The 25,868-nt window shown below is 44.9% G+C and overlaps 1 protein-coding gene across 2 annotated transcripts in view; it reads left to right on the plus strand.

Annotated features, from left to right (window-relative positions):
* Window positions 1-25,868, plus strand: part of ttc7a (tetratricopeptide repeat domain 7A) — a 57,029-nt gene that overhangs the window by 4,287 nt on the left and 26,874 nt on the right. For both annotated transcript variants that reach the window (XM_065959184.1, XM_020641297.3), the window contains exons 3-16: window positions 1,080-1,243; window positions 1,373-1,541; window positions 5,128-5,258; window positions 5,350-5,474; window positions 8,553-8,631; window positions 9,295-9,464; window positions 11,333-11,396; window positions 12,079-12,216; window positions 16,596-16,679; window positions 17,417-17,521; window positions 22,543-22,660; window positions 22,992-23,049; window positions 23,416-23,488; window positions 23,574-23,734. In XM_065959184.1, the coding sequence (XP_065815256.1) occupies window positions 1,080-1,243; window positions 1,373-1,541; window positions 5,128-5,258; window positions 5,350-5,474; window positions 8,553-8,631; window positions 9,295-9,464; window positions 11,333-11,396; window positions 12,079-12,216; window positions 16,596-16,679; window positions 17,417-17,521; window positions 22,543-22,660; window positions 22,992-23,049; window positions 23,416-23,488; window positions 23,574-23,734 (1,639 nt within the window). The remainder of the gene's footprint in view (window positions 1-1,079; window positions 1,244-1,372; window positions 1,542-5,127; window positions 5,259-5,349; window positions 5,475-8,552; window positions 8,632-9,294; window positions 9,465-11,332; window positions 11,397-12,078; window positions 12,217-16,595; window positions 16,680-17,416; window positions 17,522-22,542; window positions 22,661-22,991; window positions 23,050-23,415; window positions 23,489-23,573; window positions 23,735-25,868) is intronic.

The following is a 25,868-nucleotide window of genomic DNA, read 5'->3' on the forward strand; positions in this document are numbered from 1 at the left end:
GAAGAAAGCGAGACAGCGGTTTCAACATGGAAAGTTTTTTTTTTTTTTTTTTTTTTTTTTAGTTATTTGGCTTTTGTGCCTTTTTATTGGAGAGATAGGACAGTGGATAGAGTCTGAAATCAGGGAGAGAGAGAGAGAGTAGGGAATGACATGTGGGAAAAGAGCCACAGGTTTGATTGAACCTGGGCCGCCTGCTTGGAGGACCATAGCCTCCATACATGGGACGCACACACTACTGACTGCGCCATCAGCGCCCCCCAACATGGCGAGTTTGAGAATGAGATCCACGCCTTTTTGGACAGCTTATGTCACATCAGCAAAAAATGTGCACAGCTCTAAAGTTGGCCATGTTTTCACCGTTCCTTAACTTGTTTGGTAAGAGGCGTTAACGTAGGTAGTTACCATAGCAACGAGCTAAAATGTGGTATATTGCGACCTACCGAGGTGGAGTCATTCATGCAGTACTTCCATCAATGAGACATTATTCCAGTGAAATGTCACTGAACTGCTCATGTAGACGTCCTGAGTGACTCTTTGTAACGTTCAAAGCCTCCAGCTCGTGTGGTGAGGAGCTCTCTGTCGTTTGGGGCTGAGAACCGTCCTGCTGTTTACACTCCGCCCGTACACACACACAGTTTAGCCTTGGCTGTGCTGATAAAACTAACAGCAGATATACGAAGAGCATCAGGATATAAACACTGCGTCAGAGCACACACACACACACACACACATACACAGAGGGACAAAGGTAAACAGGAAGGTTTAATCGAGTGTGTGTGTACACAGGATCTCAGGTTCATTCCTGGACTCTGAGGTCGGTTTACTGTACCACAAGCTCGTCTTATCGTGTGATTACAATATGAAATCTATTTCAGGAGAGCACGGAGGGAGGGAAATGGAAACTGTTGCTTCTAAAAAAGACGTCAGGAATATTGAAGCTTCTCTCCCTGAGTCGGTGGGAAATGTTGTTTTTATGGACTCGCTGAGGTTTGCTTTGGCTACAGAAAATAGTGACGTTTGACCCCGAGCTCAGACGGACTCCAACAAAGTCCGTTTTTCTATCCTGACCCCCCTCTCAGATGACTACGGGATGCTGCTGATGGCGGAGGCCCTGCTGGAGGAGTGCCTGCAGGAAAACACGGACCTCTTACGGAGCTGCATGCCTCTGACGGACAAGACCCAACCCAAACTGTGCCGAGCCAAAGGACACCTCAACTCGGTCCTGAGCAGAGGCCGTCTCTCGGTCAGTCTCTTTGCAGCTCAGAATATTCCTTTAACTAAATAAAGAAAGTATGCAGAGCTCATAAAGCTTCTTATGCACGTCTCTGACTTGATGTTGTTTCTGTCTTTCTTTCCTCCTCTCGCCCTCCAGCCTCGGTACCTGAACGAGGCTCTGCTGCTGATGGCCAAAGTCCACTATGTGCAGGGTCGGTACCGGGACGCTCAGGGGATGTGTGCCAGGGTGGGACTGGAGGAGCTGACACAGGATGTACAGCCCACTTACCACCTACGCCTGCTGGCCGAGGCTTTTGTCATCAAAGGTACCCGACACGCCTCCTGCTTTTTTTTTTTAAGCTTTATTTTTGGGCTTTTTGTGTCTTTAATAGAGAGATAAGAAAGTGGATAGAGTTGGAAATCAGGGAGAGAGAGAGAGTGTGGAATGACATGCGGGAAAGAAGCTACAGGTGGGATTCGGACCTGGGCCGCCCGCTTGGAGGAGCAAAGCCTCCATACATGGGGAATGGACACCTAAATATGTACAAAAAGGCTGCAGGTTTATATAAGGTAACATTTTAGTGATGATGTAAAAATTGTATAAAGAGTTCAGTTACAACACAAAGACCTCAAAGGAACACAGTCACTACAACTGCCAAGATTTTTACACTGATGGCTAAAAAAAACTGTAAGTGAGTCATGTTCGGTGGAAACATTAGCTGTTACTCACACACACACACACACACAGATGCAGTCTTTAATTTTCATTCTGAAACACCAGAATGATCAAAGGTCAAAGGTCACTTCCACAGAGCATCATCAATGCGGTCCTTAGAGGTCTATATAATCGTATTAAACTCATAATCACGTCGTTACATTTCCTGTTCCCTGATGATCACACATGACCATGACGAGGACTTTAAACTATTACATATTTATTTACTCTGCATGTTTCTGTTGCTGAACTCGGTCAGGTCCTCAGGGATGTTTGTAACCTGGTGTATGTTGTTATGGGCCTGCAGTCAGATGTGGATATTTGTCCGATGATATCCTCCCGTCTGTACGCAGCTCTCTGTTTATTTGATCAGGCTGGCGTCTGCTCTGAGGCCACTGTCAGTCACAGACCTCACGCAGAATAGAAAATGTTCAGTTTATCTGAATCAATAAGTCTCAAACAGACTCCTGAGCAGGCATCTGGACCAGGACCGACCTGCTCTCCTCTTCCGCTCTGATCATCAGTCAGCCGAGCGTCCGTCTCCTCAGAAACAGTAGGAGAACACAGAGAGAGAGCATGAGAGAAATGAGAAGAAATGTAGGATCTGTTAAATGAGTTGAGTTGATTTTATTTAATCGAAGATGTTTATACACATCATCAGTGGGTTGTATCCTCCTGTGGGCTGATTATGAAAGAGGCTGAAATTCAGATTGATGCCTCTATTTGATGTAAAAGAACAAAGAAGACCATCAGCAGGAAGATTGACCTTTTGTATAAAGATGATTTTAATTTCTGAAAACACCGCAGGGGATTTGAGTGTCAGACAAAGTGACAAGCAGCATGCAGACTTTTTAGAGACATTATTGTTAAAAAAGCTACTTGCACATATAACAACATCAGCAAAGAGATAAGAGGTACTGCTTTGTCCACAGGGGGCGCCAAAATCAACACAAACCAAAAGTTAAGCTTTAAGCCTCCTGGCAAACAGCTGTAACATCCCCCCTCTTTGCAGCCATATCAGCCGAGCTCCCCATTATGTATCACTTTTAACCTTCATATAATAAACAAGTTATTTTGAAAACATCACCCTCGGTCTAGAGTGTGCTGATAAAGAAAGGAGCTATTCAGACCTTTGCATCAGGCTGTAAACATGTTTACTTCTGCTGTACATTTTTAACCACTCTCTGTGGTTCAGAGTCATGTTCAGGTCTCTCTGTGGTTCAGAGTCATGTTCAGGTCTTCTCGTGGTTCAGAGTCATGTTCAGGTCTCTCTGTGGTTCAGAGTCATGTTCAGGTCTTCTGGTGGTTCAGAGTCATGTTCAGGTCTCTCTGTGGTTCAGAGTCATGTGCAGGTCTTCTTGTGGTTCAGAGTCATGTTCAGGTCTCTCTGTGGTTCAGAGTCATGTTCAGGTCTCTCTGTGGTTCAGAGTCATGTTCAGGTCTCTCTGTGGTTCAGAGTCATGTTCAGGTCTTCTTGTGGTTCAGAGTCATGTTCAGGTCTCTCTGTGGTTCAGAGTCATGTTCAGATCTCTTTGTGGTTCAGAGTCATGTTCAGGTCTCTCTGTGGTTCAGAGTCATGTTCAGGTCTTCTCGTGGTTCAGAGTCATGTTCAGGTCTCTCTGTGGTTCAGAGTCATGTTCAGGTCTTCTCGTGGTTCAGAGTCATGTTCAGGTCTTCTCGTGGTTCAGAGTCATGTTCAGGTCTCTCTGTGGTTCAGAGTCATGTTCAGGTCTTCTCGTGGTTCAGAGTCATGTTCAGGTCTTCTCGTGGTTCAGAGTCATGTTCAGGTCTCTCTGTGGTTCAGAGTCATGTTCAGGTCTCTCTGTGGTTCAGAGTCATGTTCAGGTCTTCTCGTGGTTCAGAGTCATGTTCAGGTCTCTCTGTGGTTCAGAGTCATGTTCAGGGCTCTCTGTGGTTCAGAGTCATGTTCAGATCTCTCTGTGGTTCAGAGTCATGTTCAGGTCTTCTCGTGGTTCAGAGTCATGTTCAGGTCTCTCTGTGGTTCAGAGTCATGTTCAGGGCTCTCTGTGGTTCAGAGTCATGTTCAGATCTCTCTGTGGTTCAGAGTCATGTTCAGGTCTCTCTGTGGTTCAGAGTCATGTTCAGGTCTTCTCGTGGTTCAGAGTCATGTTCAGGTCTCTCTGTGGTTCAGAGTCATGTGCAGGTCTTCTTGTGGTTCAGAGTCATGTTCAGGTCTTCTCGTGGTTCAGAGTCATGTTCAGGTCTCTCTGTGGTTCAGAGTCATGTGCAGGTCTTCTCGTGGTTCAGAGTCATGTTCAGATCTCTCTGTGGTTCAGAGTCATGTTCAGGTCTCTCTGTGGTTCAGAGTCATGTGCAGGTCTTCTTGTGGTTCAGAGTCATGTTCAGGTCTCTCTGTGGTTCAGAGTCATGTTCAGGTCTTCTCGTGGTTCAGAGTCATGTTCAGGTCTCTCTGTGGTTCAGAGTCATGTTCAGGTCTCTCTGTGGTTCAGAGTCATGTTCAGGTCTTCTCGTGGTTCAGAGTCATGTTCAGGTCTTCTCGTGGTTCAGAGTCATGTTCAGGTCTCTCTGTGGTTCAGAGTCATGTTCAGATCTCTCTGTGGTTCAGAGTCATGTTCAGGGCTCTCTGTGGTTCAGAGTCATGTTCAGGTCTTCTCGTGGTTCAGAGTCATGTTCAGGTCTCTCTGTGGTTCAGAGTCATGTGCAGGTCTTCTTGTGGTTCAGAGTCATGTTCAGGTCTTCTCGTGGTTCAGAGTCATGTTCAGGTCTCTCTGTGGTTCAGAGTCATGTGCAGGTCTTCTCTGTGGTTCAGAGTCATGTTCAGATCTCTCTGTGGTTCAGAGTCATGTTCAGGGCTCTCTGTGGTTCAGAGTCATGTTCAGGTCTCTCTGTGGTTCAGAGTCATGTTCAGGTCTTCTCGTGGTTCAGAGTCATGTTCAGATCTCTCTGTGGTTCAGAGTCATGTTCAGGTCTTCTTGTGGTTCAGAGTCATGTTCAGGTCTCTCTGTGGTTCAGAGTCATGTTCAGGTCTTCTGGTGGTTCAGAGTCATGTTCAGGTCTCTCTGTGGTTCAGAGTCATGTTCAGGTCTTCTCGTGGTTCAGAGTCATGTTCAGGTCTTCTCGTGGTTCAGAGTCATGTTCAGGTCTCTCTGTGGTTCAGAGTCATGTTCAGGTCTTCTCGTGGTTCAGAGTCATGTTCAGGTCTCTCTGTGGTTCAGGTCTGTCTCTGGACCACCAGGCGGTCTCTTCAATATCTCGTGTCCGTCTGTCAGAGAGGGAGGAGGAGAGTCTGTCCTGTTTCCTGAGAGCCTGCGATGCCGCGCTCTCCTACCTGCAGGAGCTCGACAAGGTGCGTTTTTATTTACACCTGCAGAGGAGGACAAATGTGTGTGTGTCTTGATGAGTGTGTGTATGTCAGACTCAGCAAACTTTATTTTCAGACTTCATCGACCCCCCACTCTAAGACCCCAAAATCCAGTCTTCTCCCTCCCCCTCCCGACATCGACCTGGGCTACTTCGTGCACGCCGCGTTACAGAGCGCGTACCTGTGTCTGCTGCAGAGAGGGTGAGGCTCACACACACACACACACACACACACACACACACACACACACACACACACACACACACACACACACACACACACACACACACTGAAACACAGTGTCTGCCTGCCTAATATCCTAAATTTAACCTGGTGAAAATAAAACCTGAGCATCTTTAGACACATTCTTAAGACCTGGCATAAAGAGCAGAATTATCGTGTCAAACAACATGTCTCTCCTATCTGAGCACAGCAGGCACACAGACCTCTATCAAAGGGTTTTTCTCGGGGTTTTTTCCTCTAGTTAAAGAGGACATATTATCCCCCTTTCCCCCCTTTTCAAACAGTCCCCTGTGGTCTAAATGAAACATCTGTGCTGTGCTTTGGTCAAAGTATAACATGAATCAAGCACCAGAGGAGGTTTGTGACCCTGTATAAACCAGCTCTCTCAGAACGCTCCGTTTTGGTGTGTGTGTCTCTTTAAATGCAATGAGCCCCTCCTGAGTTTTCCCAGTAGACATCACTCCTCTGTAGCGAGAATAAAAATGGTACACCTGCAGAAGTGTGGGTGGAGTCCATGGGTGGAGATATCAGGGGAGGGGATTTTTTTTTTTACCAGAATCCCACTGTGATGTCAAAAGGGGAGCAAATTTGTAATGGGGCATTTTTCTCTGTGTTGTAAGACTTATGCAGACCACAAACAAAGGACTGGATGAGTTTATTTAATATTTTGTGGGTCGGTAGACACTCAGGTTACCCAGATAAATGTTCAAAAACACTGTAGAAGTTGATTTGTCATAATATGTCCCCTTTAAAACTGTCTTTTATCTGTGCATCTTTAGGGAGTGGAATACTTTATTTTAAGTCTTAGCAGAACTTATCAAAGCCCACAAAGTGAGATGTAACCTACAGAAGAGCTCAGATTTGTGAATCAAAGTGAGACAAAGACTTTAACCCTTTAATGGGGATGTATAAATATTTTGGATAGTTAATGAGTTGCTGTTCTCTATTGTATCGGGTCTACAATATAATAGCTTCATGATTTTGTTCTCCTAAAATATGACCTTTGTTTTCCCATTTACAGTCTGTATCTCCCAGGATACGTCGCCTGTTTAGGGTATAATGTCAACATGTTCCCTCCTCATTTAAAAGGTCCAATATCAACTTTAGAAACATTTTATAAACAATTAATTTCTGTCAAAAACTGTTTTCAAAAACAAAATCCCACCAAACTCTAATTAGCATGAAAAACAACACGTAGCTCGTGGTCAGTGCCTTTGTCGACACACACCGCCATGTTGGATATTGATTTGTTTCTCATGGAGTGTTGGCATGAAGTCACATGACCTGAGTGTTTGACCCACTGACCCCCAGATAGAATTGTATCAAACCGTACTGAATCCTTCTGTATTTTTCTGAATTGCCTGGAGAATCGAATCAAATCAGAACAAATCCTCTTATAAAAACTGACGCACACCCCCTGTTCGTGCATGTATGTACACTGACAAGAAGGAGCAGGACCTCAGAGAGATTTATAAACAAGAAACAGCAGAAGTGAAAGTCTGCAGACATACAGAAGACAAACACTGAGCTGCAGCTTAAAGAGTGGGGAGCAGGGTTACTGCAGCAGGTTATAAATAAACATAAAGGACAATGATAGAGAGAACTCAGTTTCTTTAGGCATTCTTCAGGTTCTTTCATAAGCACAACATCAGCTGTTCAGTTAAAGGAAGACGCTGAAGAAACAATTTCTTTATCTGGAGGGAGAAATGGGATGATAAATAAAACAACACAATTAACTAAGTCCATTAGCTGAGGTGAACGGGCGGGCTGGCATACGTTTTTTGAATATGTCAAAGTATGGCGAATAGAGGATAACTGCTGGGAGAGACTTCCAGATTGTGGGGGCTGCCAACCTGAAGGCTCTGCAGGTTTGTGTGGGAGAATCGAGAGCAAACCAGGGTCAGAGGATCAGAGGTTCAGGGTCAGAGTGTAGGGATGGAGGAGGTCAGAAAGCCTGTTACCCCTGGCATGGACTCATTTATTCAGACGAGAAGTGATGAAGGCTAGATGAGAGATTCTGCACCAGGGTCTGTGAGTGATGGCCGGAGTCTGGAGATGTTTTTGAGATGGTAGATTTATCTTTGTGCTCCTTATGTTTGTCTAAATCATCTACGTTTGTTTAAAGACCTCGTCTCTGGTTCTGCACTTTGTTTAATAGCTGCAGTGTTTTCTCATTCGTCTTCGGACAGGACCTGGAAATCTGTTGATCGCGGTCTTTTAAACAAAGTGAGGACGAGAGGAAATAAAGGAGAAACTCACCTCATTGAAACATACATGTAATTCAATCATCTGACCAGCAGGTGTCAGCGTTGCTCTTTGACTCAGAGAAGCAGCCTCTGTCACTCTGTGTCCAGTTTGTAAGGCACCAAAACTGACAGAGTCTAACGTGTGTCTACAAAGATTTAATTTCACTGAAGACAGCTTTAAAAACTTTTCTGAGGAATCTTATATTTAAACTGTCATGTGCAAGGGAGCAAGGGAAACCAGACGCAGCATTGAAGTGAGCCTCTCCTTCCTTACTCCCTATGATGATCCAAAAACAAACCAGTCTGCAGTCCACAAATATTTTATCTCATTAAACACACATAGAGAGCACAGGCCAAATAAACAACAAAAAATCCTCATCAAAAACCCAAATTATCTGGACAGTCATGTTGGGAGTGGAAGAAGAAGGCAGGGGGCGTGTCGGCTTTTGCATTTCCATCTCAAATCTTGCGGCATCAACTCCCATCCAATCACTGGCATGCACCTGCAGCTCAACCAAAGAAAACAGAACAAATCCCACACAGGCAGAATAATCTAATAATAATCATTTAAACACACATTTACATTACTGTTTACTCATATGACTCGCAGGCATAACGTGTGTGTGTGTGTGTGTGTGTGTGTGTGTGTGTGTGTGTGTGTGTGTGTGTGTGTGTGTGTGTGTGTGTGTGTGTGTGTGTGTGTGTGTGTGTGTGTGTGTGTGTGTGTGTGTGTGTGTGTGTGTGTGTGTGTGTGTGTGTGTGTGTGTGTGTGTGTGTGTGTGTGTGTTAGTCATCTTGCACAGGGTTCACACCAGCTGCGTCGGGTGCTCAGGGTGGTGGAGTCTCGAGGGTCTCAGAGCTTCAGGAAGGTAATCATTTTAAAAATATGAATGATATTTGTATAAACACTCACAGAGCGCCTCACAACCACCAGATTGTGAAGCTTAAACTTGTTAATCATGTCTCTACTCCAAATGGTTTCTGCATTAACATAAATAAATACCAACAGGTGTTGCAGTGATGGAAGCGGGCAAGAGAAGTGGTTCAGATAGAAGTGATTGTACCCGACCTAAAAAGCCTCTGCATGTTTCTAATAAGCTCCACGAGCAGAAACGTGCTCAAACTAGGATCAATATTGGAGATGCTTTTGAAAAATGGAGAGAGGTTAGAACGCAGAAAGGTTTACAGACCAATGCAGAGCTGGCTAAACACTGAAGCTTCAGTGTTCACCACATGGTGACCTGCGTGAGCATCGAAACTAGAGAGGAGGGGGCGGGGGGAGACAGCTCTCTGTGATTGAATTTGGACTGCAGTACCCACTTCAAACACTAGGTGTCAGACCTACATACTGCTCCTTTAAATATGATACAACAGAAGGTCCTGTTTCTTTGTTTTTATATTTGTTTAGGATTATTATTATTATTGAAATAATTTCTCCTTAAATCCTTCAGGTAACTTTTTTTTATTTTTGTGTTCACGTTGTATGATAAATGATCCTGATAGATATTCTGCACGTTGGTGTCTTCTCTCAGTCTGCAGCCAGGAAGCTAGCAGAGGTGCTGCTGAGCTCCGTCAGTGTAGACAGCTACTGGCCCCCGCTGGGACCCCCCCCCACAGCCTGGCTCCACAGAGAGGGGGCTGCCGCCTCCAAAGATGCCATCTACCCCACCGTGAAACCCCCGCAGAGATACAGCACAGAGGGGTCTGTTCTGTTTGATTCATTTTCATGTTTTAATTGATCCTCCTTTATCCATTATTCTGTTGCCCTCGAGGTGTTAGTTTATTTAAGTTGCGCTTTCATCCCGTCTTGTATCAGTTTTGTCCGAGATCCTATCAGACTGACAAATGTAGCACTTTGTCGAAATTTTCTAAATTGTACATTTTATGTTAAAGGCTTCCCATATCTTCCTTTTCCTCCTTCTCCCCCTCCTCCCCCTCCTCTGCCTTCTCTTCCCCCTCCTTTGTTCCCCATTTTCCTCCTGTTCTGACTTTTCCTTCTCCTCTTCCTCCACTCCTTCTCCTTTTCCTTGCTTTTCTTCCTCATTCTCTTTTTTTTCTTTTTCTCCTCTTCATCCTCAATGCTTTCTTTTACTACTCTTCTTCCTCTCCCTTCCTTCCTTCTTTCTCTTCTTCCCTCCTCTTCCTTCCTTCCTTCCTTCCTTCCTTCCTTCCTTCTCTTCCTCCCTCCTCATCTTCCTTCCTTCCCTCATTCTCTTCCTCCCTCATCCTTTCCCTTCCTTCCTGCCTCGCTCCTCCTCTCCCTTCCTTCCTTCCTTCCTCCCTACTCCTCTCCCTTCCTTCCTTCCTTCGTTCCTTCTCTTCCTCCCTCCTCCTGTTTTTCCTTCAACTTCACCTCCCTTCCCCTCTTCCTCCTTTTTCCTCATCATCAACCTTCTCCCTGTGCTCCCCTTCAGCCTCCTCCTTCTCCTCTTCCTCCTCTGCCTTCTTTTCATTCTCTTCCTCCTCCCTCGTTCCCCTTTATCCACATGTTCTATCTCTTCCATCTCCCTTTTCTCTTCTCCTTTTCCTTGCTATTCTTCCTCCTCCTCTTCTCTTTTATTATCCTCCTCCTCCTTCCATTCCTTCTTCTCCTCTTTCTCCTTCTTTTCTCCATTTTCCCTTTTCACCCTTTTCCTCTTTGTTTTGTTTTCCTCCTCTTCTTCCTCCTTATCTTAACATTTATTCCTCTTCCCTTCTTCCCTCCTTCTTTTGTGCATGATTAGAGTGTTAATGGTTGTTGAGTAATGTGCGAGAAGGGCAGTGTGTAAAATGTTCAAAAATATCCAGAGAGACGTTATGTCGTGCATCAGAATCGACCATGATACAACATAAAGTGACGGATTGAAACATAACACTGCACATTCCTGACATGACGGACTCATTATCTGCATCGGCACATGGAGCTTTATCTGCATTTTGTTCCAGTGTTTGCAGGATTCCTGCACTCTGAGGCCCTGAGAGCTGTACTTGTCACATCCACACACGACTAATCGAGCTTGCGCTATCATACAGGAAGATCTAAATCCATGTCTGAGATTAGAGAGAGGAGGAAGAGGAGCGCTCGCCCCGAGGGAGAGAGAGAGTGTACCTCACTGTGTTCCAGAGTTTAATCATCAGATTTCTCTTCTTACAAATCGTGTCCAAAAAACAGAGAAGAAGAAAGTGATAAAGGAGAGGGAGGAGCCTGCAGGTGTGTGTGTGCGTGCGTGCGCGCGTGTGTGTGTGTGACATCTGAGTCAGTGCTGTGTAGTGATATACCCGGTGTGGTCCGTGTTGTGTTACAGCACCACAAAGAGAAACTGGACACTGGACACTTGCAGCAATCTGACAACCCACATTCAGTCCTGTGTGTGTGTGTGTGTGTGTGTGTGTGTGTGTGTGTGTGTGTGTGTGTGTGTGTGTGTGTGTGTGTGTGTGTGTGTGTGTGTGTGTGTGTGTGTGTGTGTGTGTGTGTGTGTGTGTGTGTGTGTGTGTGTGTGTGTGTGTGTGTGTGTGTGTGTGTGTGTGTGTGTGTGAGAGGAATAGACTTCCTAATTGTTTTTTTACTTCTTGTTTCTTGTGTCTCTGCAGTTGCTTCTGTCCTCAGGACGTGGTGGAGGAGGCTGTGCTGCTGCTGCTCATCACAGAGTCCATGGTGAGAGACACACACACACACACACACACACACACACACACACACATATGCATGTACACAGACTTTCTTTTCTTCCTTCTCCCCATTGACTGCACATTATCAGCCTTGAACACAAACCCAAAAAATAGGCTCTATTCCATTCTTAGTTTTCCTCCTCTTCCACCCTCTTTCTCCTCCTCATCCTATTTTCCTCCCCATCCTTGTTTCACCTCTTCCTCCTCATCATCTTCCTTCATCTTCTCATCCTCGTCTTGTACCCCCTTCTCCTCCCCTTCCTTCTTTTCTACCTCATCCCCTTCTCTCCTTCTCAACCTTTTCCCTCCTCCTCTTGATGGTCCTCCTCCTTCTCCTCCCCCTCTTTGTCCTTTTCCCGGTCTCCTCCTCCTCCTTCTTCTTCCTTCTTCTCATTCTCCTCTTGTACCCCTCCCCGCCTTCCCTTCCTCCTTTCCCTCTCTCCTACTTGTTCCTACTAATCCTCCTCCTTTTCTCCCTGTGGTCTTTTCTCTTCTCCCTCCTTCTCCTCTTGCTCCTTTACCACTTCCTCTGCCTCCTTTTCCTTGTCTCCCTTTCCTCTTCTCCTTCTCCTCCTCCTCCACTTCCTTCTGCTTCCACACCCCTCCTCCTCTCCCACCGTCTTCCTCCCTCTCCTCTTCTTCATCACTCAGATTTTGTCCTCTACCAGGCGAGCGGCGAGGCCGTGATCAGTCGTCTGCCGGACCAGGCCGAAGCTCGTAAGACCAGCCTGCAGGATGCCACCTCTGTGTACGACCTGCTCACTATCGGCATGGCCAGGAGGGGGCAGTATGCCATGTTGTCTGAGGTGTGCGCGCACACACACACACGCACACACACACACACAAAAGCTCGACGCTGGAGGTCTGAGGGGAGGAGATGACTTAGTGAGAACTTTATCTTTCCAAAATGTTTAAATGAATGTCTTCATCATTTTGAGCAAACAGATTATGTCTCTCTCTCTCTCTCTCTTTATCCTCAAGTATTCTTCTGCTTCCTGTCTCTCTTTTTTAAGTGTCTCTCGCTCCAAATGTCTCCTCACTTTTTTTTATGACAAGCTCTCCTTATGTGACTTCCCCCCAGATGTGGGGGAGTCGGGGAGCTGGAGGTTACAGAGGTCGTTCCTAAATTAGGTTTGCCCACCTGTCTGACTGATTCATAGACAGAATCAGTCATCTAATAAGGACGACCACACAGACGCATACACACACACACACACACACACACACACACACACACACACACACACACACACACACACACACACACACACACTGAGGATCAGTTGTCAGATATATGAGCTGCTATTGGACCATGTATTAAAGATTGGATGTCGGCGATCTTTGATGTGATGAAAAGATTCACCCTGATTGATTACAGACTGGAGCATGAATCAATCTGAACTGTGACTCCTGCAGCTTGTGATTCAAACACCTACACGTCTTAACATCCCGTCGAGAAATCCAGTTAATACAGAAAAATGTGGAACGTAATCATGTATATTTATTGTCTACAGATAAATACGTTTAAGATGTAACTAGTTTTAACTCCGAATAAAAATTTCCCATTGCAAGAAAAAGTTCTGGATAAAAAATTGATTGTACACTTTGTTAGGAGTCACTAATTAAATTATAAGGTAGTGATGTCATCAACACAATAGGTGCATTAATATGTAAGTAGGTCAGGTACAGAACTTTATACTGGGTAGGTGCTCACTTTGGGGATCCCTTAAATTTCCATCGAGTGCCATCATCGAGGCGAGCTGAGTTTGCGTCAACCTTTGAGCTGCAGCTAAAACGAACACTTCTGTATAATTTATCATGTAAGACAAAAAAATGTAATCAGTCCATTACAGACGGTTCAAATGTGGAAGGCAAAAATCCTCTCTGACGCAGAACTACGCATCACATCGAGTGAACTTTTAGACTTTAAAGAAAATTTAAAGGTGGAGTCAGTAGAAGTTTTTTCATGCAGTTTGTAAACACAACATTCAAACTGGGCCCTCCTCCTCCTGAGCTCATCGTCCACCAGAAGCTCACACTCACTGCAGGATGTAGTGTGTACGTTTACTGCTTGTAGCTACACTGCAAGCTAATGCACGCTAGCACAAGCTAATAGTCGGTGTTTGTCACCTGCCTGTCCAACAGGAAGCAGACCAACTCCATGTCCACGGATAAAAGACAACACAAGGTTTTATCACTATCACTATTTAAGATGAGAGAAAAAATGAAGTCAGGCTGTGCAATGTCGCATGGACGGCAGCGAGCAGCGTTGAACTGCTAGTCTAACAACGATGATTTTAAATGTATTTTAAATATGTTTGGTGATTGGTGTTTCGTCTCACTGTGTTTATATTTTCTCTTCTTTGCTGCTACGTCCACGCCCGTCATATTAGCCGGTTTGAATAGTGTCCAACCACTGAATTCTTTCACTCCTAAACTCACCTGCTGTGCTGCCAGAACAAAACAGAAAAGTAAAATCCAGTCAGAGGACAGAGTCTCTGCAGACACAGTCACCACCACACATGTACAGAGGCCCAGAAGTGAGGACTTTATTATCCCAGTAAGACATTTGCATTGGACTACACAGCGCTCTGATACAGTTAACACCTCATACATCAATCGCACATGTTAATTTACATCATAAAGTTTCACACTTAGTTCAAAGTAAATGCATCCAAAACAAGTATTAGAAATCAAGACGAACATCAACAAGTACGTCTACAGAGAAAGTTTAAAGCGGTGGCTGAAGGGAACATGTTTCAGACAGATGCTCTGCAGACTGATGGAAGTATATGAGCAACTTGATTTGCAACTTCATGATAAAGTAGTCCGTCTAAACTGTATGCAAAGAGCATGCAAAGCAGGTCGTTTGTAGCTGCAGAACAGACTGTGAGATTTAAGGCAGGGTCGTAGTCAAGGCCAGACTAACCAGGGCCAAGACATACCTGAGACCGGAGTGCTCAGAGACCGAGACAGGACCAAGGCAGGGCGAGACCAAGACAAGACTCAAAGATCAACATGTCCACACGTTAGCTCTGTTACAACAGGGTCTCCTCTAACCCTCTAAGGGGTTAAAAGCGGATTCACAACATGTGGGGAAGATTTAACGGATTAACAAAGGTCAGCATCGTCACATATGGAGCAGACACTTTCTGTTTATTTTCTGTTTAGTTTGCTGCCACTCGAATGCTTAATGTGAGACTCAGCGTGGTCCATTCATGGTTTAGTAAAAGTATTCATTATACAATAAGTCGTACAGTCCACACTCTGCGTGATGTTTTGAGCTCTGTGCATCAGGACGGCTTTGTCTGCACGTTAACAGTCTGCAGCCTTTTCACTAAGTGCACATTATTCAATCAGAACTTCATTCAGAGCCTTTTCCTGCTTTGGCACACCTCGGACTGACTGACAGCGGCTGACTGAGCACACTCCACACACACATCAGTCACATCTTTATGGTCTGAAGCAGGGCTGAGGCTTAGCCCAACACACACACACACACACACACACACACACACACACACACACACACACACACACACACACACACACACACACACACACACACACACACACACACACACACACACACATGGTTGAAAGCGGTGCTGAGGGGGGAGTGTAGGCGTATAGACAACTAATAGCACCCAAAAGTTTGGAACTGTTTCAGTCAGTTCAGCCAGAAACAGACATACACTGCTCCTCTCAGAGCCACCAAACATCATAAACAAAAACATTCATTTTAACCTCAGGAATCCGGTCGACTGCTGCCTTCGGTTCAATTGCTCATTTTAATCGCACGTTCCATTATTTAGCATTTCTAAAACGCTTTAAAGCTTTTATTTTGAATGTTCGCCTGTCTTAAGCCAATGTTACTTCCTGTTTGAATTCAACCCTGCCTTTTTGATCACAACCTGACGTAGGTCAAAGGTCAATGTGTGATGTCATAAGGTCAATGTGTGATGTCATAAGGTGGATATTACTTTGGACTCGTCAGCTGAGCTGTCTGAGAGTTTGTTAAAGTGAAATGAGACACTGAAAGATGCAGCAGTGTTTTTCTACACCACTGAGACTACAGGGAGACCAAACGGCAACCTCTGGTATTGAAAAATGAAAATCCTGCAGTTCTTCGAGTGTCCACTTGAGGCTGGCTGCAGGAACACTGGAGGTCACATACACACCCATCCAAAAATGGGTTTTTACAGTATAAATTAACATGTTTACAGCCTGGTACAATAAAACAAATAGCTCTGATTAGTTGTTGTCATCACTGGCACACACTGTACGGGGTACACATTTATTCCAAACAGCTCCAATTTGATTTGATGAACGATATGTGCTATCAATAGTTAGGCGCTTAGCTGACATGATTGACAGGTAGTGTAACAGTTTGTCAGGAGTCTTAAAACCCGCCTCAGCTCCAGCTCTCAGCCTGTCGTTAGGTTGACTGAAAGTTAGACTGAGACAGGATTTCCAGCATGGCGGCTGCTGCCGATGAGCCTCCGGAGCTCCCTGCAGGAACAGATGGCTGACGACACTCAAACATTAATATTTACAGCCTATGGGGGAGACACTGAGGAGGCGTATCTATGGTGAGCTTAAAGGGACAAAAAAGCAGGAGATTAGCGCGTTCATGCTGACAGGTTCATGCTTCTTATTTTGTGTTACATAATGACGTGTTGGATACAAATTATCATTAACATTAAAAACACACAATAAGACCAACTAACTAACCATTTGAGGCAGCAGCTCATTTTGTTCTGTGACATAAAACTACAGTTTTTATCAATGGAGTCTGTGGTGATGGTTAAAAAGTTATCTTCCTCAGTCTGTAGGGATTCTTTCTGTGATGTTGTCAGACACAATCTGAGCCAGAACCATGACATGAACCATGATTGGACTCCCTGTGATCTATCAAGGATCATGTTGCAGACATCACAGCCTGTTTCACTGCTGCAGGCTGAAGACGTCTACTTGAGACAATCAAAATCTTTGCGACCATTTTAATCATTTAGAACCCAAAATGTCTCAAATAAAAAGATGACTTTGGTGTTTAAAAGTTCAGGGAGACACTTCTGTTTTAGTCTTTGTTCAACTGGTGAGACTCTCTGCCTCCACCTGTACCGTGTGTGCTCAACCCCCCCTGAATAAATCCAATCATTTAAACATCTTTGTGTGTCTGCAGTGTCTGGAGCGAGCCATGAAGTTTTCTTTCAACGAGTTCCACCTCTGGCACCAGCTGGGCCTGTCACTCATGGCGGCGGGGAAGGTGAGCTCATTTTCTCCTTAAATATCAGCCCAAGACACACACACACACACCATGACACACTTAGACACACCCAAAGGAGACATCAATCAGCTGCAGCCTCAGCTCTGTCTAACAGGACATTTAACTTTGCTATTAGGTAAATTTTTTCTTCTCCAAAAAACAATCGTTAGTTTACCCTGCCAAATGAAGTTAAATCGTTTTGATTTCTTTTGCCAAATGGGAATCCTCAACAGAAGCTGAAATAGCTGACATTCCCGTGTGTGTACGTGTGTGTGTGTGTGTGGGACACATTGATCCTTGCTGCAGGATAAAGTGACACTGCAGATCAATGGAGTGCTCTAGAAATAGTCTGCTGCTCCGTAGAAGGAGAAGGGGCTGCCTCAGCGTTGTCACATCCGATTCTATTTAGGACCAAGCCACTGAATGTGTGTGTGTGTGTGTGTGTGTGTGTGTGTGTGTGTGTGTGGTGTGTGTGTGTTTGTGCATGTGTGTGTGTGTGTGTGCATGCATGTAGGCATGCATGTGGTCCATTAATGATTGGCCTACATGTATTAAGTGACTGTGTGTCTAAATGGGTCTGTTAGGGCTGTGTAAGGACAGATGATGCGTGTTTCATTCACTCGCTTACACTTGATTCAATTTCATCAGTCTGCTGCGTGCATATCATTCATAGTGTGTGTGTCTGTGTGTCTGTGTGTGTGTCTGTGTGTGTGTGTGTGTCTGTGTGTGTGTTACAGGGCGTCGGTGCGGTGTCTGTATTTAAAGAATGCAGCAGGATGAGACCAGAGGATCCGTCTTTGCCCCTATTGGCTGCTAAAGTCTGCATTGGTCAACTGCACTGGGTGATTACACACAAAACATTTACACACACACACGTACACAAAACTACACACACACACACACACACACCTGTAGAGAGAGAGAGAGAGAGAGAGAGAGATGCTGATTAATAAGATGGCCTCATATTAACCCCTTATGCTTTCACTGCTGCTGCTCTGATGTTTCTGATTCATGTTTTTGCAGAGAAACTTGTTGATCTTTAGGTGTAGTTCTGATGACTTCCTGTAGGTGGAGCTGTTCTCCTGTTTGTTCAGCTCTGTGCTGCTCTGATAACTCCTCTATTTGGAGAGTAGATACAGTCGAACAACATCCATTTGATGTTAGATGATCTGAATAATAAATGGAACATATTTACTGCTGCAACAAAATCTCATATTCTGTAGATTTTCTGAGAGGTGCATGCCCAACCCTCCGTCTCTTTTGAAACCCTTTGAAACCTCAAAAAGAAAAGAGGTGTCTTTGCATTAAACTTCACAAAGCTTGAGTTAAAATGTCAATGGTATCAAACAGAAAAAAAAAAAGATCTACTGCAGAAAACCTAAGTCTTATTTTTCTAACTTTGATGTACTAGTTGCTCATCTTTGCTCACATCTCCGGGGCTCGGTGGAGCTGCAGCCTGTTGCTCTGACGTTCAGTCTAGACTGAAATATCTGAAACACTTTCGAAAGAACGACCATGAAATTTGGCATAAAAATTCAACTATCCCTTCAGGTGATTCACAAGTAATTCGCTGCTCCTCTGGCTTTTCACACAGCACTGACTTCAGGTCGACATTTAAATTAGTCAACATACATGAACACATGACACTCTCGTTAGCATTAGCCGTTCTTTGTGGTTAGTGCTTGGTAATTAGAAAGTGTTAGCATGCTAACATGCAAAAGTGTAATGTGGTAACATAGGCTGATAAGAAGTGGATAAAGCTTCCTGTTTAAAAAGTGAGGTAAGTGTGTCGTAAACCTGCACGCTTTCTAATGGCCAGCAGGGGGCGACTCCCAGTAGGTCTGATTGTGTAGAGGTCTCTGAGTTCATGGTGCTACATGTCAGTTGATTTAATTCCTCGGTAAACATTTTCCTCATGACTTAATGGTCTCACTCTGCACTGGTGTGAAAAGCTGTCAATCAAACCCTGGTGTTAACCAAACATCGCCACAGAGACTCTTTTTTTCTGACTCTGGTGGTGCGGTATTTTTGTAGCCGTGCCTGCAGTGCCTACAATTCCCAGGATGCATTTCAGTCGTTGGCTCAGTTTCCTGCATTTCTTTACCTGTAAAATCTGGAGCAAATAAATGTTTCTGGACACAACCAACAATCTGTAAACTGTCTCACCGCTCTTTTTTGAAAGTTAAACCGCCTGGAGACCTTGAAGGTGGAGACTAAACGCTGAAGTATTTTGAAGTTCTTCAGGTGCTCAAACTATGTCAAATGACGGAGGCTGTTGATGGAGAAAAATAATAATTTTTGAGCTGCAGAGAAAGAGAGCTACACAGAAGCAGTACTCGTTGCACTGGTCGCAGGTTCCTCTCCAGGTCGTTATGCTATTTTGTGCATCCCGGACTCTCTCTACCCATATTCCCTCTTAATCTTCGGCTCACTAATAAGTAATCTTAAAGGTAGAGGAGAGTGAAATGATAAAGTGACCTTACTATATGATCACACATTAAGGAAACATGCTATGTTGAAGTGCTGGCTTCTCTAACAACAATGCAGCAGCCAGTATGTCCTCCTTCTAACTTTAGATTCTGGTCCTGAATGCTCTGGATTTGTTTGGACCAGAGAAGGTAGGCGCTTTTAAGGAACCCCCCGCTCTGCCGTTTTGGACGCCCCTCAGTTGCCAGATATGAGACCAGTTATCAGGTTGAACTGGTTCAGATAGAAGTGATTGTACCCGACCTAAAAAGCCTCTGCATGTTTCTAATAAGCTCCACGAGCAGAAACGTGCTCAAACTAGGATCAATATTGGAGATGCTTTTGAAAAATGGAGAGAGGTTAGAACACAGAAAGGTTTACAGACCGATGCAGAGCTGGATAAACACTGAAGCTTCAGTGTCCACCACATGGTGACCTGTGTGAGCATCTACTCTAGAGAGGAGGGGGGCGGGGCAGAGACAGCTCTCTTCAATGTTTTGAATTTGGACTGCAGTACCCATTTTAAACAGTAGGTGTCAGAGTTACATATTGCTCCTTTAAAAATAAGGGTGACTATGGGCTACGTTTTTACTTCCAGGGGTCACTATAGGAAGATTTCATTTAAAACACCCATCCATTTATGTCAACACAAAGTGCACGTAAAGGTTGGTTACAGACATGGATCTATTTTTCATCTGGAATAAAAGAGATGCAAAACAAATCTATATTGTGATGTAGTATTGGGTTCAGTCAGTTTAGTAAGCCATGCATGTTCACTTTCATGGAGTTCAATCTGCCTCCTCATAAAATGATAAGCTGAAAGGTAGAGTCAGGTCTACATGCAGCGCAGCTGAAACGCAGCCGCTCTGTGTCGCTAATGTTTGAGGATTGACTCTGAGGTCACTGAGGCAGAGTGAAAGGTCCTGCTCCATCCTGCTGATCAGGATGGAGAGGGTGACATCATGAAGGGAGGGAGGATGGATGGGTGAGGGCGAGACAAACAGAGGGAGAGAGAGAGAAAGGGGTCAGAGATTAGGAGAGAGGAGGTAACGGGGCGAATGGATAGAGCACATCTGTCAAAGGCTGGAGATCATGGCAGGCCGGAGACACTAAGGAGCTTACAGCCTTAATCACAATGGGACTCTACGGCCACAGTGCAGCGGGGCATTACAGAAATGGGCCACCATTATCCACCATCAGCCCCACCAGACAGTTAGCACCATAATCCACCCAGCAACATTGTTATGTCTTTTCATTGTGTTTCGGCTGCAAGTACAGAAAATGTAAAGGCCAAAACTGAGGTTCTTATTCTGCACTCTGAAGTTAAGAGAAGGAAGTCACAATTTCAACATTAAAGGGAAAATGCCCCCCCCCCCCCCCCCCCCCTCCCCCCCCCCCCCCCCCCTTGTAAACAAAGTGTTTCTGCAGTGTGCTGTCGATCTCCTCGTCTGACTCCGACCCGCTGACAGCACACACAACTATAAAAATAACTTTACATACACACACACACATTAACCATCTTCTTTATGATGGTGTGGTTGGTTTTTGTAGCTCATGTAGAAACATCAGGATTAATTTCAGACTCTTGAATAACCAAATAAAATCTCCTCACAGGAGCTTTAATGCTTTAGAAAATAGTCAGCCTATTTTATTTCCCTTTGCTTCTTCTAACACTCATAATGTTTTGGAACAGTGAACGATAGCAGATAACATGAAGCCCTCTGCTGACTCGTCACATCTCTGCTAACTGTACCCTCTGAGAGCAGAGCTGCTTTTTGAAAATTCCTTGAGAGCAGTTTTGCAGATGCGAGGTTTCCAAGCGACATCAGCGACGAGTTCTTCTTTCACACCATTCAACAAGAAGAAGAAAACCCTGATCCTCCACGGATGTGCACGGACGCACTGTGTGTTTAAATGGCTGCTATTGTGTGCAGGCTTTGAACTGAGGATTCACAGAAAGAGACACACGGAGAGAGGAGGAGGAGGAGGATGAAGGGAGGTATGAAGAGGAGGAGGGTGTCAGAGCAGTTGGCATGCTGTCAAAGACATAACCCCCCCTCTCGCCCACCTACCCACCTGCCCCCCCGCCCTCCACCAGTCATACCTCACACACTCTGACACACTTTCTCCTCGGCTCAGTTCGGCCACACACACCGCCTGCAGTCTGCTGTGTGTGTGTGGGCGAGCGAGTGTGTGTGTGTGTCCTTCAGCAAACTCTGCGTCGTCCTTCAGCTGAATCTACTCTGACTGTCCTCACACTAAACTCACAGCACGCTCAGACATCAAGACTCCATTCCCTGCTGCACCTCACACACACACTTTCCTCTCCGCACACACACACACACACACACACACACACACACACACACACACACACACACACACACACACACACTCATGCTGCAGAAGAAGCTGCAGGTCCCTTTAACAGAACTGCAGCACAAAACCATAGAAGTAAATGAAAAAGGATGTAGCCACCTAGACGTCATCTGTTGGTTTTTAGCAGCCACGAATATACCATTTGCGGCCAACAAATGTTTTTTTCTGAACCATATTTGGACAAGAGGTGGAGCTAGCTAACACAAGCTAAGCTAGTAAAGTGCATCTGGTAGTCACTGTGAATGTGATTTTTATCAGGATGTTAATTTTAGCAAGCAAAAGCAGGTCTTCAAAACAATCGCAACGACAACCAGGGCCTGATGTGCCAAATACTACAGTTCCTCCAGTGTCCACTAGAGTCTGTCTCCTGCAGTGAGTCAGTCCCCATAGAGCTCCATGTTAAAATAAACATGTTTACAGTCTGGTATAAAAACAGTTTGGGTCTCTAGAGCTCATTTCTCTCTTCAACTGTACGGGCTGAATGTTTATACAACTCACCTGTTTACATTATATTGAGGCTTAAAGGGATTTATTATAAGGGGGCGTGGCCTCTTTGAGTGACAGATGGGAGCTGCTAGCTGTCTGCTAGGTGTCACCTCGTGCCAGGAGCTGTTTTCAGCAGGTCGTGAATGTGTGCCTAGAAATAAAATACTGTAGTTACTTACAGGTAAAACAAGCTCAGGCAGAGTACCTAGTACTAAAACGTTACCATTAAATGTCTGTTTGCAAGTTAGACAGTGTGCAGGAGTTTACCTGTAAGGTTTGATGGACACATTACTCTTCCACACACCTGTCTTATGAGATAGATGTGTGACAGATTTTTATTTGGTTTTGGACCGTCCGAGGTCCAAACTTTACATTTTATTCATTAAATAACTTTGACTTTATACTGAAATTATACAAAATGTGGGTCATGATCTTTCATGGTGAAGTTGATGTTGGATCCTGAGGCTATACTAGTTGAGTACAATTGCTTTAGAAGTTCATTAAGTACGTTTGTGTGTGTGTGTGTGTGCAGTTTGAGGAGGCTGAGGCCCTGTCAAAGACTGTGATGTCGATGGGAGAAGAAGCCAGGGAGTTTTTACCGAGAGCTTACCTGTCTCTGGGACTGAGCTGCAGTCTGCAGGCCTCTGACGGTAAGAGGAAATAAAAGCAACACAAAGATTAAAATAACAAGAACGTCCTCTCCCTCGGCTCACAAAGTAGTCCTCTTGAAATGCTTAAAAAAATACTAGAAAAAGGAGAGAGGAAAACATGTAGGTTTTGGTTTATCTTTTCTTGAATATGACCTTTGCTTCTACACTTAATGCTAAGCTAAGCCAGCGGTCTCTGTTGTATGAGTTCTCTCATCAAGAAAGCAAACACTTGTCTCTTTTCAGATGCAAAGACTAGTGACACCCACTTTGTTTTATCTGATTGATTGAGTGTAACCTGACTGAGTAAACGCTTCATTGTCTCTCTCTGCAGCCACTCTGAAAGCCGACCGCGATGAATTCAACAAACGAGCTCTACAAGCTTTGAACAAGTATGTTTCTATGTTTCAATGTTTTCATTGCGTGTTTTTATTTGTCTAACTTTTGCATTTTGTTTTATAGCCATGCTAGCAAACAACTGTTAGGGTAAAGAAAAAAAAGGAAAGTTGAAGTAAATAAATAAATAAATGGCATTTTTCAGCGTTGAATGAGCCGACACTCTGACGTGTTTATGTTTTAGTACTTCTCTACGTCAAAGAGAAACTAGTGAAATCGTAAACAAATTATTTTTGGCCACAGATCTGCTGTTTTTTGGACATTCTGACAGAGAAAGTTTACCTGTCTAGACGACATTACATGAAGCAGCAGGTGCTCTCTCTCTCTCTCTCTCTCTCTCTCTCTCTCTCTCTCCTGCACAGAGCGCACTCCTTAGATCCTCAGGACGCTCAGATCGCCATGTACCTGTCTCTGCAGCTGGCTCTCGTACGACAGGTAAACTAAAGGGAAACATTTGGATTTGATTAGTTTTTTAGAAAACACTGCAGGTTGTAAGTGTTACCTGAGCTGTGTCTGGCAGGTGTCAGCGGCCCTGGAGCCCCTGCAGGCGGCCCTGTCTCTGCGAGGGGACGACGTTCACTCGCTCCACCTGCTGACGCTGCTGCTGAGCGCCCAGAAACACCACCGTCATGCTATGGACACCATGAACCTGGCCCTCAGCCAGCACCCTGGAAACTTCAAGTAAGGCCCCCCTGAACCCGCCCACTCACACACAGAAAACCTGTTGGAGGAAGTGTTGGTGAAATGAGGATAAAGACCTGATTAATTGATAACAGAACACTGAATACACTGAATATTCACTTTTTACACTTTGTTTCTATGTGTCAGAGAAGCTTGAGATAGAGCAGAGAGACCTGGACCTGACACCAGTCCTCTCCAGGGATTGGGTGTCTCACACACACACACACACACACACACACACACACACACACACACACACACACACACACACACACACACACACTCTTGACGCCTTATTTAGCCGTGCCGGAGGGGAGGCCTGCATTGCGGTTTCTCTTCCCCTCGTACACTCTTACCTTTTTAACACTGCAGCTCTGACCCGAGCCTGAGCGCTGCCCTCCCCGCTGATAAGAGACTGAGTCTGAAAAACGATCTACCCTCTGTGCTGCTCTAAAACGGTTATAGTACTTTTTAAGAAATGGCAGTGTGATCTTTGAAGGGCAGGCAGGGATTCAGTGATCCGATGTGGAATCGAACCTTTTTGGCTTTAGGAAGTAATCTGAGGAAATGCATGATAAACTGAAAAACTTCAACTTAAAGATCATCCCAGTAGAAGGCCCGGACTCTTTTACTAGCCTGGTGTTGCTGCACGTTTTGACAAATAAAGGCTGGACAAGATTAGAGGCCCCCGCTGCATTTAGTGTTGATTAGTTTGCAGATCAAAAACAAGGACTGTCTACAATGAGTGAGAAGCTCGCTTGCGCTTGTGCGTGATTGACAGGCGGGTGCAACGTTAAGAGGCTTAAGAGTGGTTAGGTTGACTGAAAGTTAGACTGAGACAGCATTTCCAGCATGGAGACCGCCATCGATGGGACTCGAAAGCCCCCTGCAGGAACAGACAGGTGACCTCACTCAGTCTTCATCCATTAATATTCACAGTCAAACACAGGAGTTGTTGGTTTACTGCTGCCTGGATTGGTTAGTTTTCTTGTGTTATAGTGTAATTTGAATTAACTATGCAGAATATGTTTCAGTTTTTATGTCAAGAGAGTGATGTAACATCTGTTTCTGGTCATATTCCTCTGAAAGGATCCTTTCTGAGAAGTCAGAATAACAATCTGAGCCTGTCCAACAACTTTTAGTGGACGCACTTTGACCGATTTAGGATTATGTTGCAGCCATTACAGCCTGTCTCACTGCTGCAGGCTGAAGAGATCTACTGGAGACGTGCAGAAACTTAAAAAAAAAAAGGTTAAGGACTATAAATAAAGGAATTCCCCTTTAAGCCAGTAAACAGAAGTCTCAGCCAAAATCCTCGTTTGAAGATCGTCTCATTATCTCAGAGGAACAATCCAGTCAGTCCTCCTTCAAAACACACTCATTAGCAGCACAGGAAGCCCAATTGTATCACCAGAGAATCAACACTAGCAATTCAGCCCGGTTTCCTCTCTCTGACCATAATATGGGAGCATGTTGCATCATCTTCGGGATGTGTTTTCTCCCCATTACAAAGCCCAGCAAAGCATTTCATGATGCAGCCATGTGGGGTCACTGTTGGCCTCCACGGTCCCAGCACAGATGGACGGGGTGCATCCATACATCGGGAGGGAGAGGGAGGGAGGGAGGGAAGGCAGAAAAACAAGAGAAGTGATGAAACAGAGAAGGGAAGGAAACACAGAGACAGAGTGGGAGGACGGAGGACAGACGATGGATTTATAATTACGCCAGCTTCACTCATCACTGCTGTGTACAGATGAGGAAATCAGCTCTCTCTTTGTAAACACACACACACACACACACACACACACACACACACACACACACACACACACACACACACACACACACACACACACACACACACACACACACACATCCTCCGTGGAGACACTTGACTGCTTTGACCCATTTAAGAGCTCCTTTCCGGGCTCAGCCAATCACATTGCTCTCTGCGCCAGGAATCCCCATCGCCCCGGTAACCATGAGGTCATATGGGTAGAGCATCAGTTGTTGTTCCAAAACTGTTGTTATGGAGCGAGAGAGCGAGAGAGCGAGAGAGAGAGAGACAGAGAGAGAGAGAGAGAGAGAGAGAGAGAGAGAGAGGGCAGTTTACTGACTGAATTTTCTCTGAAGG

This window comes from Labrus bergylta, chromosome 10, assembly GCF_963930695.1.
Source record: "Labrus bergylta chromosome 10, fLabBer1.1, whole genome shotgun sequence".
Classification (NCBI taxonomy): Eukaryota; Metazoa; Chordata; class Actinopteri; order Labriformes; family Labridae; genus Labrus; species Labrus bergylta.